General features: G+C 41.1%; 1 protein-coding gene across 4 annotated transcripts; it reads right to left on the reverse strand.

Annotated features, from left to right (window-relative positions):
• Window positions 1–133: 133 nt before the first annotated feature.
• On the reverse strand, window positions 134–16,466 carry LOC116352950 (nectin-3). 4 transcript variants are annotated; one of them, XM_031799594.1, is made up of 10 exons: window positions 16,350–16,466; window positions 15,969–16,050; window positions 14,922–15,269; window positions 6,795–7,100; window positions 6,419–6,521; window positions 6,074–6,228; window positions 5,446–5,548; window positions 5,288–5,318; window positions 4,764–4,884; window positions 2,854–4,006 (listed from the first exon to the last, which is right to left on the reverse strand). In XM_031799594.1, the coding sequence occupies exons 2-9, from the start codon at window positions 16,021–16,023 to the stop codon at window positions 4,765–4,767; spliced, it is 1,221 nt and encodes a 406-aa protein (XP_031655454.1). In that variant the 5' UTR covers window positions 16,024–16,050; window positions 16,350–16,466; the 3' UTR covers window positions 2,854–4,006; window position 4,764. The 4 variants fall into 4 exon arrangements, with proteins under 4 accessions (XP_031655443.1, XP_031655454.1, XP_031655457.1 ...); XM_031799597.1 differs by having other exon boundaries at window positions 3,818–4,062; XM_031799583.1 differs by having other exon boundaries at window positions 134–4,884.
• Between the last annotated feature and the right edge of the window lie 1,722 nt (window positions 16,467–18,188).

The raw sequence follows: 18,188 nt of genomic DNA on the forward strand, positions 1-18,188 counted from the left end.
TGGGCCCCTGTATGCCTATGTAGATATTCCATTAAAAATCTGCAATTTCCAGCTGCAATAGTCATTTACAACATTAACAATGTCTACACTGCATTTCTGATCACTTTCATGTTATTTTAATGGACAAAAAATGTGACAACGGCAGTGTATGTTTAATTAGCAACCGCACAATTAACAAAGACATGTACAGACTAGTATTGTACACACACACACACACACACACACACACACACCACCCACCACCCCTAAACCCACACTCCTGTCTCTCATTGTTGATTAAAAAAAGGCACTCATTATTGTTTTCAGAAAAGGCAGGTGTGCAGACTACGTTCCTCTTTAAGCATGTTTCAACTTAATAAGAGGCCAACTCCAAGCAACAGCTTGTCCCCGTGTGTTCCTATTTCCAAGGCTGAAAAACAAGGACATTACAGTGCACTAACCAAAGCAAGGCCTTAATGTAACGATTCTCATTGGTGGAAGGAGAGGAGGACCAAAATGCAGCGTGGTAAGTGTTCGTCATATTTTAATTGAAAAACTGAACACTACAAAAAATAACAACAAAGGGAAAACGAAACAGTTCTGCCAGGTGAACAGACACTAAACAGAAATTAAACACCCACCACCAAAATGGGGAAAACAGGCTACCTAAGTATGATTCTCAAATCAGAGACAAGAAACGACACCTGCCTCTGATTGAGAACCATACTAGGCCAAACACATAGAAATATAACATAGACTACCCGCCCCAACTCACGCCCTGACCAACCTAACACAGAGACATAAAAAAGGAACTAAGGTCAGAACGTGACACTTGACAACTAACGTAGTAAACCACTGGCATTCTATCTACTAATGTAGTGAAAATACTTGCACTGTAACTACTAATGTAGTGTAAATACTTGCATTGTAACTACTAACTACCTACAGTAACTACTGGTGGCCAAAAATGCCATGCTACACTAATACTAATCTAAAACAACAAATAATACAGGGTTCATGAGGGATAGGGTTAATGCGTGGATCATAAGGCAGCTGTTCCCAGTGGATCACTTGGTTTCATGGTTCCTTTTACAGTATAACTGCTCCCTGTACCAAAACAGCATAACCGCATAATATAAAGACAAGGTTCTCCATTTTATACATATGCCATTTAGCTTATACCAGGGCTCCCTTTAGTTGGCTTCAACACTTACAGTACAGTTCATTCAGAAAGTATTCACACCCCTTGACATTTTCTACATTTAGTTGTGTTACAGTCTGAATGTAATATGTATTACATTTAGATGTTGTGTCACTAGAATACACATAATACCCCATAATGTCAAAGTGGATATATGATTACAAAAAATAGGGTTAGGGTTTGATTGATGGTATTTTTAGATTTCAGTGCAGCATTTGATTTAGTGGATCATGAAATAATTTTGACAAAATGAATGCATTATGGTTTTAAGGAGGTAGCATTGAATTGGGTACAGCCATATCTAACTGACAGGAAACAGTCCACCTATATCAATGGTTCATTTTCTTCCCCTAATGTGTTAAACTGTGGAATACTGCAGGGCAGCTGCCTTGGGCCACTCTACTTAATATACACCAATGACCTTCCCTATGCCTTGGTTGAAACTCAAGCTACTATATTTGCAGATGATACTACAATTTATGCAGCAAGACAATCGGTTCAACAGGTACAGCAAGCTTTGCAAGGAGATTTGGAGATTATCAGGAAATGGGTTTGCCAAAACAAACTTGCTTTAAACACCAAGAAAACCAAAGTTATGTTGGTCTGTTCAACTAGGAAAAGGCCAAAACAGCATGGGATACAATTAAGTATGGGAGGAGTACAAATGGAAGAAGTGGCAGAAACCAAACTACTGGGAGTGCAGCTAGACAACTGCTTATCATGGTCGTCTCAAATAACTAATCCATGTAAAAAAAATATTAAAACAGCATAATCAGAAGAATAGCTAAATATTTACCAGGGAAAATCCTTCAGCAAATAACACAGGCATTGATTGGTTGAGAGTCAAGTGAACTATTGTTCGGTGGTCTGGGGAAATGCATCATCTAGTGAAGTTAGGAGGCTGCAGAATGCACAAAATAAAGCAGCAAGGATTGTTTTAAGGCGGATATATGGTTCTTCTGTTGCAGTCATGCGCAGTGTTCTTGGATGGTCATCAATCGACAAGATAATTGAAAAAAACATGCTTATCTTATTTTATAATATACATAATTTAAAACGGCCAAGTTCTATTCACAACGGTATTCAGTTGGTAAGAGACAGACATTCCGTAAATACTAGGAATAGATTGTCCACCATCTATGCGTTATCCAGACAGAAAAAAGAAATGGGCAAAATAACATTTCGATTTAGAGCAATAAAGAAATTGAATAAATTAACTGAGCAAACTAGAAACCTTTCAATATATAAGCTTAAACATTATTTAAAAACTATTTAAATATAGTATATAGAAATGTTGTGGGACTATAGTAGATGAAGAATCAATATTTTTTTAGATTGAGTATTTATTGGGTCATTATGCTAGTGTATTATGTATGTTTGTAATAGTGTGTTATATGTGAAAGTGTGTTTGTATTATAAATTGTATTTATAATGTTAAGGACTCTTGGAAGATTAGTCCAAATGGGGACTAAAAGAGATCCTAATAAAATAAAATAAAATGACTACCTCATCTCTGTACTCCACACATACAGTTACTATAAGGTCCCTCAGTCTAGCAGTGCATTTCAAACACAGATTGAACCACAAAGACCATGGAGGTTTTCCAATGCCTTGCAAAGAAGGGCACCTATTGGTGGACTGGTAAAAAAAATCAGACACATTGAATATCCCTTTGAGCATGGTGAAGTTATTCATTACACTTAGGATGATGTATCAATACACAGTCACTACAAAGATACAGGCGTCCTTCCTAACTCAGTTGCCGTAGTCGAGGAAGGAAACCGCTCAGGGATTTCATCATTAGACCAATTGTGTTTTTGAAACAGTTACAGAGTTTAGTGGTGTGATAGGAGAAAACTGAGGATGGATCAACAACATTGCAGTTACTCCACAATTCTAACCTAAATGACAGAGTGAAAAGGAGGAAACTTTCTACAGAAAGAAATATTCCAAAACGTGCATCCTAAAGTGAAAAGAAATTAACTTTATGTCCTGAATACAAAGTATTATGTTTTTTTGGCAAATCCAACACAAAACATCGCTGAGAACCACTCTTCATACTGTATTTTCAAGCATGGTGGTGGCTTCATCATGTTATGGGTATGCTTGTCATCGGAAGGAGTTTTTTTTAAATAAAAATAAATGGAATAGAGCTATGCACAGGCAGTGTCCTAGAGAAAAACCTGGTTCAGTCTGATTTCCAGATACTGGGAGACAAATTCCCATTACAGCAGAACAATAACCTAAAACACAAGACCAAATATACATTGGAGTTACGTACAAAGACGACCCTAAATGTTCGGGAGTGGCCTACTTTTTACTTAAATTGGCTTGAAAATCTATGGCAAGACTTGAAAATGGCTGTCTAGCAATGATCAACAACCAACTTGACAGAGCTAAAAAAATTGTAATAATGTCCAAATATTGTACAATCCAGGTGTGCAAAGCTTTTAGAGACTTACCCAGAAAGACTTACTGCTAAAGGTGATTCTAGCATGTATTGACTTATGTGTGTGATTACTTATGTAAATTAGATATTTAGGTATTTCATTTTCAATAAATGTGTCAACATTTAAAAAAATTTTTTTCAATTTGTCATTATGGGTTATTATGTGTAGATGAGTGTGGAAAAATATTTTTTATCCATTTGAAATTCAGGCTGCAACACATCAAAATATGGAATAAGTCAAGGGGTATGAATACTTTCTGAAAGCACTGTACATACATACTGTACATTCATACTGTACAGGAGAGTTGTTGTTCCCGCTGAAGCAGCAAAGCCCCTCAACCACGGCAAGGCGGAGTCCACGAGAGGGGAACAAAAATCTGAAACGAGGACCAGCACTGGGTAAAGAGGTGATGGAGTCGAGGTTTCCAATGTTCTAGAAGATATTGTTCATTAAATGGTTGGAGAATGTCCTTATTGTGTTTAATGTGCTTATTCTGAGAATGTGCTTTATTTTTGTATAATAAAAAATAAAAAATTGACCCCTTTTTCTCCACAATTCCGTGGTATCCAATTGGTAGTTACAGTCTTATCTCATCACTGCAACTCCCGTACGGACTCGGGAGAGGCAAAGGCCAAGAGCCATGCATCCTCTGAAACACGACAAAACCAAGCCACACTGCTTCTTGACACAATGCCTGCTTTACCCGGAAGCCAGCCACACCAATGTGTCAGAGGAAACACTGTACACCTGGCGACCGTGTCAGCGTGCATGCTCCCAGCCCACCACAGGAGTCATTCTAGCGCGATGGGAGAAGGACATCCCTGCCAGCCAAACCCTCCCCTAACCCGGCCAATTGTGCGCCACCCCATGGTTCTCCCGGTCACGACAGAGCCTGTACTCGAACCAGGATCTCTAGTGCCTTAGACCACTGCGCCTATTCTTTGCAGATGGTTAGAACATTGGAGAATGAGATTTTTCTGGCATTCACTTAAAACCTGTCCGCGATTTCTTCGAGCTAACACAATAAATATACTTAATGAACAGACAATCTATCGAACATGAAAAACATTTGGAATAATACAAATTAAAAATAAAATGTTTCCAAAAAACAAATAAGGTATATTGTTCCATACATCATGATACTTCTTCCTCTTCCTCAGGCTCCTTCCTGGTTTGGACAGTTGCAGTCAATGAGTCATCTTCACCTTCCTCAACCTTGTCATGTCTCCTCGTCTTGGAAGATACCGATACAGTCTGGAATCAAACAGACATTATTACAGTATCATTACATAGAAACCAGTGGCTAATGAGAAACCTAATTCGTAGTTTAGTCACAAAACAATGGAGGACAGTGAAATACATATGTAGCAACTTAATTTGATCACCCAGTTGAGGGAACTGGAAAACTTCCCTGCAATGTAGGACATTTAACACTTGTAGTGTATTTGAGGTTTAAAAAATCTTCAAAAGTTTGCAGTTTCCACTTTGAAATTCCAGATTAGATTTTCCTCATGAAAAATGTGTCAACCCTTACAAAAATGTCTATGAATTATAATTTTCATAATAATTCACATTTCCTGTTATTGAACGATTATTTTCCTGCTGTAGCAAACTGACTCAAATTAAGATCCTACATCTATAACTACTCACAGCATACCTGTTCTGGTGCCTTGGCCATGAATGAACTCCTGGAAAATATAGTCCAGGAAAATAAAATATATTAACTTGAGCAAAATCAATATATGATCATCTAATGCAAATGCATTCTTTTCACAATGCAAAATCAGTTCATGATATTACAATAGTTGATATTACCAAGGAAACTGTCCGTATTTCCACCAGTACCATATGAGTGCAGCCGCAGCAACAATCAGACAGAGAATGACAACTAGTAGAACCCAACAGGCAGCAGAGGTCTCTGTGAGGAGAGGAGATACAGTTAATATAAGAAACAGTCTGTATTTATAATGACATGTAATCATGTTGCCCAAGCAACCATCATGGCTCCAATGCAAAAACTTTCCTGCAGAAAACAAAGAGATAATACCAGGTTATAAGACACGTACATATACAGTAAGAGATGTGTGTATTATGACCATCTTAGTAATGGTTATACAGTACCTTCCCGTAGAAAGGGTAATGAGGCCATACATCTGATATTAACACATGCAGTGAAAGATAAGTGAACATCTGGCTCAACTTTGTTATCCATGCTACAACACATTTCTCAACCTCATATATGTGTTTTTTATGTATGCCAGGAATGCCAATATTCTTGCCAGGCAAAATTCCCTATGGGACAATAAAGTATTCAATATATCAATCAATCAAATCAGAAACAACTATAAGCATCTTATAAAACAGCATAAGCAACTAGTTAACTAGTTGCTTATGACCAGCATGAATAGTGTGTGTGTGTCTCACTCTCTCAGGTGCTTCTCACCAGAGGATATGTGTACATTGAGGGAGCCAGTGGCTCGCCCGTAGGGGTTGGAGGCCTGACAGACATAGAGACCATTCAGCTCAGAGCTGAGACTGAGGAGGTGCAGTTTGTCTCCCTCAGCTCTCACTGAAGACCCAGGCCATGGCTGGACCACTCTGGGAGAGAGAGAGAGGAGGAGAAGGGCTTTGTGTGAGTGTGTGTGAGATAGGCAAAGGCATAATTTGACTACCAGCATAATATATGAACATACTGAAGCTGCAAGCTAATCTGTTTCATATGTTTAAACAAGTGTACCTAACATTTACATTTAAACTGTTTTGAACTAGTTTACATAGGAGTCAGTACCTGCTCCAGGTGTAGTTGGGGTGTGGGTTGCTGTCTGCTACACAAAGGAAGACTGTGGCTTTAGAGGCCTCACTAAGGGTAATGTTCACTGACTGAGGTGGATCTGAGAGAGAAATGGTTACAGATACTGCAGATATAGAATGTAAATAGACCTACACACTCATACCAAGACAGACCCATAACAATGACACTACAGACTCTGAGCAGTGGGCAGGGGTGAAACTTTAATCCACAGATGAGGCAGCACTTGTGAACCTGGTCTTCCTTCATTTCAGTTTGATAGATGACTTACAGTAGAGCAGTACAATGAAAGCGGGTTAAGGTCAATACCACTTGTGTGCCTCAGTGTAGGACAGTGGTAGTAGAATATATTTACAGTGGATGTTTATGCTGTAGTTGTAGGTCTTCTCTGTTACCAGGGCAGACTGGTTGACCACACACTGGACCTGCTGCTGATTGGCTGCCTTGGTTGGTACCCCGAGCAGGTGGCTGAGTACTGTGGTGGTGCCATTGGTGTGCTGGGTGGAGTTGGTCACCGTCCTCAACAAACTGCCAAATTTACCTGTCTTCCATGTCACTTCTGCCTGTGGCTTGGCACCAGCAGCCACGCAGGTTGACAAGACAACCTCATTCTCCCCAATGACAGGAGCAACATCAACTGTCACACTCACTACTGGAGGAACTATGACCAGAACACAAACGAACAGAGAACAGAAAACATGAACAAGTCAATTATTATAAATGTGGAACTATACATGAAAAAAATACCAAACACACACGCACAGCCCGTCATGTGAAACTTATTCAAATGCTCATGTCACATGACCAACACACTTTAAATGAACCCTTTCATGTTCTCTATCTGGCCAATTCCGCAACAAAGCCTCCTTCACTCAAGCCGCCAAGCTTACCCTAGTAAAACTGACTATCCTACCGATCCTCGACTTCGGCGATGTCATCTACAAAATGGCTTCCAACACTCTACTCAGCAAACTGGATGCAGTCTATCACAGTGCCATCCGTTTTGTCACTAAAGCACCTTATACTACCCACCACTGCGACTTGTATGCTCTAGTCGGCTGGCCCTCGCTACATATTCGTCGCCAGACCCACTGGCTCCAGGTCATCTACAAGTCTATGCTAGGTAAAGCTCCGCCTTATCTCAGCTCACTGGTCACGATGGCAACACCCATCCGTAGCACGCGCTCCAGCAGGTGTATCTCACTGATCATCCCTAAAGCCAACACCTCATTTGGCCGCCTTTCGTTCCAGTACTCTGCTGCCTGTGACTGGAACGAATTGCAAAAATCGCTGAAGTTGGAGACTTTTATCTCCCTCACCAACTTCAAACATCAGCTATCTGAGCAGCTAACCGATCGCTGCAGCTGTACATAGTCTATTGGTAAATAGCCCACCCTTTTCACCTACCTCATCCCCATACTGTTTTTATTTATTTACTTTTCTGCTCTTCTGCACACCAATATCTCTACCTGTACATGACCATCTGATCTTTTATCACTCCAGTGTTAATCTGCAAAATTGTAATTATTTGCCTACCTCCTCATGCCTTTTGCACACATTGTATATAGACCCCCCCTTCGTTTTCTACTGTGTTATTGACTTGTTAATTGTTTACTCCATGTGTAACTCTTTGTTGTATGCTCACACTGCTATGCTTTATCTTGGCCAGGTCGCAGTTGCAAATGAGAACTTGTTCTCAACTAGCCTACCTGGTTAAATAAAGGTGAAATAAAAATAAAATAAAAATTGCAATATACATCATTAGTAGCTATACATTTACTGTATTGTAGGTTTGGTCAAATCCAGTTAATAGGTTTTAGCTCACCCTGATGAGAGGTACCTGCACCTGAGGTATTAAGTTTCACACACCACTAAAGCTGTTACTCATTTTCAGCAGTTCCACTGAAAAGCAATCACTGCCCAGTGATTATGCCGTTAATGGATGCTGTATATAGTGGTGTATATATTCCAACATCTGTTCCACCATTAGGTAAACTATTAATGCCCGTGCTCTCCTGGTTACAGCTTGAGTAAGAGGATACACTCTTATGAAAAAGGCACTAAATGCAACAGTAGTGTTTTTTGGTTTGTCCCCATATGGGAACCCTTCTTGGTGCTAGGTAGAACCCTTGGAAGAGGATTACAACCCTCTATGTAGACTGCTTCCATAGAAGGCTGATTTCATGTACTGTCACATACACCAGATGTGCAGTGAAATTTGTTTTTTATAGGGTCAGCCCACTAGAAATTAGGGTTAAGTGTCTTGCTCAAGCGCACATCAACAGATTTTTCACTTTGTTGGCTCAGGTATTCAAACCAGCTACCTTTTCGGTTACTGACCCAATGCTCTAACCGCTAGGCTACCTGCCGCCCAAGAACCCTTATATCTTTGAAGGAATCCTTCTAGAACCCTCTATGAACGGTTCCACCAACCTTATTAGCCTTTAAAATTAAACTCTTTATACCAATGCATTACATACAGTATATATCATAAAGCCTTTCTTTGAGTGCCTAGTTAAACCCTAAAAAGGAAACTCATGCTTTACAGGCCACATCAGGCCTGCAAGTCACATTATGCTGGCTTGGAAAGTAATGTGTAATTGCTATTGGAGTCCAGCCACTGAGGATGTAAAACAATTGCAACTTTTAAATCACCCGCAACTTGCATTCAGAATGACTGCCAGGGTAGACTGATAAATAAGACTACCTAAATCATCTGAACTGGAATAACTTTCTCAGTAATGGGTGCAATAAATCCAAATTGCATTCAGAATGACTGCCAGGGTAAACTGATAAATAAGACTACCTAAATCATCTGAACTGGAATAACTTTCTCAGTAATGGGTGCAATAAATCCAATTTGTAACAGATTGGATTAGTTTTGAAAAATACATGTTATTTATCTTAGTGTAGCATAATATTAATATACTAATCACTGGACTTGCAAAAACACAGATATTGAAATAAATAAAAAATCTACCTCCAATAGAGCACGCTGAGAAATATAATAATGATGGGCGTGGTTGAGTGTTTTACTCTACACCAGAAATAATATATATACACAGTGTCTTCAGAAAGTGTTAACAAATAGAAATATACAGTGCCTTGCGAAAGTATTCGGGCCCCTTGAACTTTGCGACCTTTTGCCACATTTCAGGCTTCAAACATAAAGATATAAAACTGTATTTTTTTGTGAAGAATCAACAACAAGTGGGACACAATCATGAAGTGGAACGACATTTATTGGATATTTCAAACTTTTTTAACATATCAAAAACTGAAAAATTGGGCGTGCAAAATTATTCAGCCCCCTTGTCTCTATCAGTTTTGCACATCGAGAGACTGAAATGTTTTCCCATTCCTCCTTGCAAAACAGCTCGAGCTCAGTGAGGTTGGATGGAGAGCATTTGTGAACAGCAGTTTTCATGTTCTTTCCACAGATTCTCGATTTGATTCAGGTCTGGACTTTGACTTGGCCATTCTAACACCTGGATATGTTTATTTTTGAACCATTCCATTGTAGATTTTGCTTTATGTTTTGGATCATTGTCTTGTTGGAAGACAAATCTCCGTCCCAGTCTCAGGTCTTTTGCAGACTCCATCAGGTTTTCTTCCAGAATGGTCCTGTATTTGGCTCCATCCATCTTCCCATCAATTTTAACCATCTTCCCTGTCCCTGCTGAAGAAAAGCAGGCCCAAACCATGATGCTGCCACCACCATGTTTGACAGTGGGGATGGTGTGTTCAGGCTGATGAGCTTTGCATTGTTGCCAAAAAGTTCAATTTTGGTTTCATCTGACCAGAGCACCTTCTTCCACGTTTGGTGTGTCTCCCAGGTGGCTTGTGGCAAACTTTAAACAACACTTTTTATGGATATCTTTAAGAAATGGCTTTCTTCTTGCCACTCTTCCATAAAGGCCAGATTTGTTCATCCAGAGTGATCATGGGCCTCTTGGCTGCATCTCTGATCAGTCTTCTCCTTGTATGAGCTGAAAGTTTAGAGGGACGGCCAGGTCTTGGTAGATTTGCAGTGGTCTGATACTCCTTCCATTTCAATATTATCGCTTGCACAGTGCTCCTTGGGATGTTTAAAGCTTGGGAAATCTTTTTGTATCAAAATCCAGCTTTAAACTTCTTCACAACAGTATCTCGGACCTGCCTGGTGTGTTCCTTGTTCTTCATGATGCTCTGCGCTTTTAACAGACCTCTGAGACTATCACAGTGCAGGTGCATTTATACGGAGACTTGATTACACACAGGTGGATTGTATTCATCATCATTAGTCATTTAGGTCAACATTGGATCATTCAGAGATCCTCACTGAACTTCTGGAGAGAGTTTGCTGCACTGAAAGTAAAGGGGCTGAATAATTTTGCACGCCCAATTTTTCAGTTTTTGATTTGTTAAAAAAGTTTGAAATATCCAATAAATGTCGTTCCACTTCATGATTGTGTCCCACTTGTTGTTGATTCTTCACAAAAAAAATACAGTTTTATATCTTTATGTTTGAAGCCTGAAATGTGGCAAAAGGTCGCAAAGTTCAAGGGGGCCGAATACTTTCGCAAGGCACTGTATTTCCTGAGCTTTCTCAAATCTTCCAGATATATTCTTTGACTGTCTTTTTTACCATTAGTGAATGTGTTTCTATGGGCTATAGTAGTAAAGGCACAGATTGTATGTACAAATATTGCCATATACTGTACGTACAGTTTAAAACATGTTTTGAAATTCATCAGATTACTGGAACTCCTGATGTTAAAGTTTAAAAAACATTATAATAATACAATGAAAGTCTTATAAAAATTCAGTAGGGTTCCATGTCCTTTCTTGCCTTCCAAAGAGTCCTTATTGCCTTCCAAGGAATCATTAAAGAACCCTTTCTACCAAAAACTGTTAAGATAAGGTTAAATGTAGAATCCTATCCCTCTGGAAAGAACTCCTTTGGAACTATTATTTCTAAGTGTAGAGAAGATGGATTTTCCATAGCAATTTAAAACCTGTAGATGAGGTCTCTGACTCTTGCTTCATTTGAATAATGAACCTGCCTCTTTAGAATGAAATGGCTGCCATTTTTGTATTTATTTATGTAAAAAGTATACTCTGTAATACCAGACTTTATATGGGCAAATAAAATTTGAAGAATAGAAAGGAAAGTTTTACATCTTCCTAAGTCTGAGGGTTGCTTTAACCTTCCAGACTTGGAATTGTATCAGCACGCTAGACAAGGCTTTTACTTGCGACATATAAATGCACTAAAGAGGAACAATGGGTTGGCTACATATTGAAGATGCACATGTTCATCAACAGAATATTTTCACGGGTCTATTTGCAAAGGCTAAAGCTAAGAACATTAACAACTTCATAGTTAAGAATATGAAAAAAAGTGAAACATTTTTCAAGAACCAATATCACTCCCTAAAAACACAAACTTATGGAACAATGCTGGATACTGTAAGGGTTTTCCTCCTCCTCTTCATCTGAGGAGGAGAAGCGAAAAGGATCGGAGGACCAATGCGCAGGGTGGGAAGTGTCCATGGTTGTTTATTTAAGAAAACAAACTGAACACTATGAATACAAAAATAATAAATGTGAAACGAACGAAAACCGAAACAGTACCGTGTGGTGAAAAACACAGACACAGAAACAATCACCCACAAAACAACAGTGAAACCCAGGCTACCTAAGTATGAATCTCAATCAGAGACAACTAACGACACCTGCCTCTGATTGAGAACCACACTAGGCCGAACACAGAAAACCAACCTAGAAACACAAAACATAGAATGCCCATCCAACTCACGTCCTGACCAACCAAAACAAACAAATTCCTCCGGACTGAGGGGTAGCTCAGGACGGCTCTGGCGGCTCTGGACAGGCGGGAGACCCTGGCGGCTCTGGACAGGCGGGAGACCCTGGCGGCTCTGGACAGGCGGGAGACCCTGGCGGCTCTGGACAGGCGGGAGACCCTGGCGGCTCTGGACAGGCGGGAGACCCTGGCGGCTCTGGACAGGCGGGAGACCCTGGCGGCTCTGGACAGGCGGGAGACCCTGGCGGCTCTGGACAGGCGGGAGACCCTGGCGGCTCTGGACAGGCGGGAGACCCTGGCGGCTCTGGACAGGCGGGAGACCCTGGCGGCTCTGGACAGGCGGGAGACCCTGGCGGCTCTGGACAGGCGGGAGACCCTGGCGGCTCTGGACAGGCGGGAGACCCTGGCGGCTCTGGACAGGCGGGAGACCCTGGCGGCTCTGGACAGGCGGGAGACCCTGGCGGCTCTGGACAGGCGGGAGACCCTGGCGGCTCTGGACAGGCGGGAGACCCTGGCGGCTCTGGACAGGCGGGAGACCCTGGCGGCTCTGGACAGGCGGGAGACCCTGGCGGCTCTGGACAGGCGGGAGACCCTGGCGGCTCTGGACAGGCGGGAGACCCTGGCGGCTCTGGACAGGCGGGAGACCCTGGCGGCTCTGGACAGGCGGGAGGCTCTGGCGGCTCTGGAGAGAAGGAAGACTCTGGCGGCGCTGGACAGGCGGGAGGCTCTGGCGGCGCTGGACAGGCGGGAGGCTCTGGCGGCTCTGGAGGTGGTACTGGATAGACCGGACCATGCAGGTGCACTGGAGCTCTTGTGCACCTAGCCTGCCCAACCTTACCTGGCTCGATGCCCACTCTAGCCCGGCCGATACGAGGAGCTGGAATGTACCGCACTGGGCTATGCACAGGGTCCTTTTCCGTCCAACTCGTCCTCCCATGTCCATGAGTCTTGTGATGCTGGCTAATGCTGCTTCTCCTGCTGCACTTTGGGGTGGCTATATTCCCCTGGCTTTGCCCAGGGTCCTCTCCCGTGTAGGATTTCCTCCCACGTCCAGGAGTCTTGTGTCTTCGGCCGCTGTTGCTGCTGCCCGTTATCATGCAGCTTGGTCCTTGGTTGGTGGGTGATTCTGTAAGGGTTTTCGTCCTCCGATTCGTCTGAGGAGGAGAAGCGAGAAGGATCGGAGGACCAATGCGCAGCGTGGAAGTGTCCATGGTTGTTTATTTAAGAAAACATAAACTGAACACTATGAATACAAAAATAATAAACGAACGAAACAAACGATAACCGAAACAGTACCGTGTGGTGAAAAACACAGACACGGAAACAATCACCCACAAAATAACAGTGAAACCCAGGCTACCTAAGTATGAATCTCAATCAGAGACAACTAACGACACCTGCCTCTGATTGAGAACCATACTAGGCCGAACACAGAAAACCAACCTAGAAACACAAAACATAGAATGCCCACCCAACTCACGTCCTGACCTACCAAAACAAACAAATAACACAAGAACTAGGGTCAGAACTTGACAGATACCTTTTCAGAAACACAATCTTATGGAACAATCCTTGGGTAGCTTTTCAGAATTCATCGATAAATAGCCCCGCATGGAAGACTAAAGGCATAGAAACCATAAATGACTTGGTAATAGGAAATACATTCATTTCCATGGCCGCTTTAAAAAGCAATTTTGGGTTGACCAATGTCGATATTTAAAAATAAATGCAACTTAAAAGTTCTATTTCGCAACATTTCAATTAGAAATATTTTGAGGGAATCCCTCTATTTTGAGGGAATCAATCCTATGAGTCAGAAAAGGATGTTCATATGATTGGTAAGCTTTACAAATCCTTGCAGAGAGCCTTTTCAACAGACAATATAAACTTTTGGAAGATTTAAAATAACTGATATTGGCACAAGATGGAGGGAAGGTTGGAACATAACTAACGAGATTACAGTTAACAAAAATGTACGCTTAATCCAGTATAAATTCTTTTTTGAATTTAAATACAGGTCACAAAATTCACAAATTCTACCGCAAAACGGCAGTCATGTCTGAAGTGCAAAAATACTAATGACTCAATAATTCATGCTTTCTGGGAATGTTACAAAATTAAAAAGTAATGGGCAGAGTTGGAAAGATGCAGAGGTACTGCAATGTAAAGATACTATTAATTTGTCCGTCTGTATATTTCAAGACATGACATATGAGGGTGCAATGAGATACCCGATGGGTTAGGACAATACTCTTCTCATCAATAATCTTTAAAAAAATAAATAAACATACACACAAAAGCTGGAAATAACACAATGCTCCATTTTTTACCAAATGGAAAGTTCAAATGCTTTATTAATTTTAAAAAATTGAAAGAGCGTGGGCGACGGAGAAACAAAATCGTGCTGTTTGAAGCCATGTGGCAGAAGGTGTTACGTGTGCTGAAAATAGGGGTGGAGGCTAGTGGGTCTGGCGGGTGTGCTGTAGATGTTTGTATGTATGATGTAGTTGTTTGTATGTGTTGTATTGTTGATAAAAGATCAAATAAAATCTTGTAAAAAAAATACAAAATGTACCAACCAACTTTTTAGCTGTCGAGTGTTGGTTATCACACACAGTCTTTCTAGAATTTCAAAAGTAGAAACAGCGAATCAAAGAGTGAAGGAAGAGTTCTTACCTAGCACAGTCAGAGGTATCTCTGTATTGTATGCTCCACTGGGGAAAACACTGAAGATACATGTGAAGGTGCCTTCATCAAGCAGTCTGACAGCAGTTATTCGAATAGATCCAAGGTTTTCTGATGGATTCCCAATAAACTGGACTCTACCTGTCAATCCATTCGGTGAAATGAATTTATTAACCCCTTTGGGATTAATCAGCATAAAATTATGGTTCTGTGTTCCTTCCAAAGTACTTTTCTGCCATGTTATCTGTTCAAGCTCCTCGTCTGTCTCTATCAGTCTGCAGGATAAGTCCACATCCTCCCCCAGTAACACAGTCCTCCATCCTCCAATCACACGTGTACCTGAAGAGAAAACACAAGCCTAAAAAACATTCCAAAAGAGACCTGTAGAATAGATGCTTATGAACTCTAATAAACAGAGATGATAACTAAACACACAGACAAGAACATTATTAGTATTTAGCTGTGCTTATGAACTATGAAATCCTATTGATGCTGAAATGTGGCTATTGCAACAACAAATGTGCCAATTGCTCAATCTTTGACCCTAACCCCATTTGGACAGCCATAGTCAGAGGAGATGGCTAAAGCACATACTGATCTGGGTTCAGTCTAGGCTGAAAATACTTAGTGAATATGTTATTAGAATAATAAGCCAAAAGCCCTGACTCTATTCTTACACTTAATCAAGAGTAAGATATTCAAGACATTCCTAGATACTTGGGCATGTTCAGCATGTCTCAAAACATGCTGAGGTAAAAACATCGTAAACATACTGAGTTAAAAACATCGTAAACATACTGAGTTAAAAACATCGTAAACATGCTGAGGTAAAAACATCGTAAACATAATGATTTAAAAACATAGTAAACATACTGAGCTAATGTGTGTGTGCCTTAACGTACCCTAAAAGTACCAGGACTGCAATTGAATGGTGGGGTTTTGTGGTTGTTATTGTCCTTGCATTGTGTCAACATTAAAAGAGAATTAAAAACATGCACTCAAAAATATGGCATTTTATGACATCAATCGGAAACCTACTTTCTGTATCCCTCTGGACGATGAGTAGAATCACACAGCACAGCGTCCGTAACATGCTTTGTTCTTCTCATTGCTAGGGTCACTACGTAAAATGTGATAATAGCGTTACATTACATTTTGAGATTGGCGTTTTGTAATGAGGACCTATTAAATTGTTTTATGTACGACAGTTATGTAGGCTAAGCTACATCGAATGTTAAAGTATGTTGAATACAATGCTAATTATTCGAGCAATGGTCTGCAATCATTACTCCTTGATGGAGACTATTCACGTCTTGCAAAGTAGCCTACACCTTATTACAAAAATCAACAAACAGTCCTACATTGGTCAGTAATAATGGAGGTAAACAGATGCAACAGTAAATGTAATAGGCCACAAACCTTTGTTGAATGTAAGTTCTTCTGCTGAAGCAGCTGACACCGTTTGTGCTGCCGGAAAACGCTCTGGTAGGAAAACGCTCTGGTTGGAAAACGCTTATTCGCTTCGAATCGACTGCGTCATTGCATCACAGCTGCATCACATTTTGCGCAGCTAGGCAACTATACTGATGCAGGTACCTTTTGCAAATGGTCGCATGTAGTTGTGCACATGGAGGAGAGAATCATTTTCGCAGTATCCTCAAAGCCGTGTCTTTTTGACACAGCAGCTGACAGCTACATAAACACAAAAAATGCTGCTTGGAGACAAGTGTCCACGATAGTAGGATTGCCAGGTCAGCTTAGTAGTGAGCTTGTGCTAGATGTGGCTAGTTCGCGTTAGCTAGCTAGCTAACCTAGCCAATGAGGTGTGTGAAATAAATAGTCAAATAAAGGATGCTAGTTACTACCCCTGATACCTTTACCAAATAACCATGTTTGAAAGAGTGTGAGTGTGTATGCTAGATAAATAGTAATAGAAATGGTAGATATTACTGTACCCCTGATCATTTGGTCAGATAACCGTGTGTGTGTGTGTGTGTGTCTGTACAGTAGGTGACATGTCCATGATAGCTATCTAATAACTATAGTTAGGCTAGGTAATGGTTTGGCTTATCATGTTCATGTCTATGTAGAAGAATACTGTAGGAGGAAGTGAGGAGGACTCAGGGACAGGTATCAGAGTGAGAGAAGGGCAGAGAAAGACAAGAGGTCTGGGTCAGCAGCTTCAGGTCAGCAGCCTTGGCACTTCTGACACATTTTTTTCTGGATCCATTTATTGTGCCTATGGCAACGAGTGGCAATTTTACAGCCAGACCCTCTACTACATCATCCACAAGTGTTGTCGCCACCGGTGCATCAAGACCCTCAACGACCCTCTACAACATCATCCACGAGTATGACCACTACCGGTGCAGCCATGGAAGATGCTGAAATGGAGGAAGCACCTCTGGATATAGGACCACCTGAGATTATTATGAACCTCACGGAAGTGACCGCTGAGGACCTCGTTGAACAGGATGTGGCCGTGGAGAGAAACAGAGAGTGAAACGATGAGGAACAACGTCACACCAGGCGTCATCGGAGGTACCAGCCTCCAGATCCACTCAACTCATTTCAGCAGAGGCTCCTCCAAGCCGTCGAGAGGGATGCAGCCCAACCTGATGCTCACAGGAAGGAGGATGAAGAGACCCTCTTTGCCATGAGCCTGGTGCCAACACTGAAGAGGCTGCCTCAGCAAAGAAAAGCAGCAGTCAAGGTTAAAATGCTTTTTGAAGCCGAGTTCAATGGTACGTTTTTTCTCTCCACATCACAGGTAGTGTCATAAGTGTGCGACAGTGAAGTAAAGTAGGTCATTTTTACAGTATAGTCATGTAGGTTAATTGGTATTTCAGATCAAAGTATTAATATGAGGCAAATGTATAGCTGTTGTTTCTGCGTTAGAAAATATCCTAAAACAGTTTGCTGTCAAAATATCTGCCTGTCATATTCATCTTTTGATCTGAAATACAAATTCCATGAGTAAACAGCAAGTATTACCAACTTTACCACACTGTTCCTATATTTATGCCACTAACTACACTATACAAGCAGTATTTAGTTAACATAAATCTCACCTTTTAAGGTGTCATATTATGTTAAGCTTGTATGTGTTGTTTTTCTCTTCCCTTTCAGAAATGGAGTCAATTTAGCCGACCAGCTCACAGGAAGGACAGGAAGAGGAGAGGAGTTGTCTGGTTGTTGTTTTGACCTCCCTCATTGTACCTTTCTTTTCACACACGTCAGTTCTGTTTAAATTCAGCC

Source organism: Oncorhynchus kisutch, linkage group LG2, assembly GCF_002021735.2.
Source record: "Oncorhynchus kisutch isolate 150728-3 linkage group LG2, Okis_V2, whole genome shotgun sequence".
Lineage (NCBI taxonomy): Eukaryota > Metazoa > Chordata > Actinopteri > Salmoniformes > Salmonidae > Oncorhynchus > Oncorhynchus kisutch.

What these genes read in the sequence shown, in the direction of transcription:
- LOC116352950 (XM_031799583.1), bottom strand. Translation starts at nt 16,023, where the DNA reads ATGTTACGGACGCTGTGCTGTGTGATTCTACTCATCGTCCAGAGGGAT. An exon ending in CCCAACTACACCTGGAGCAG is followed by an intron (nt 6,229 to 6,418) that starts GTACTGACTCCT and finishes TCTCTCTCCCAG; the next exon opens with AGTGGTCCAGCCATGGCCTG. An exon ending in AAATACGGACAGTTTCCTTG is followed by an intron (nt 5,319 to 5,445) that starts GTAATATCAACT and finishes TATATTTTCCAG; the next exon opens with GAGTTCATTCATGGCCAAGG.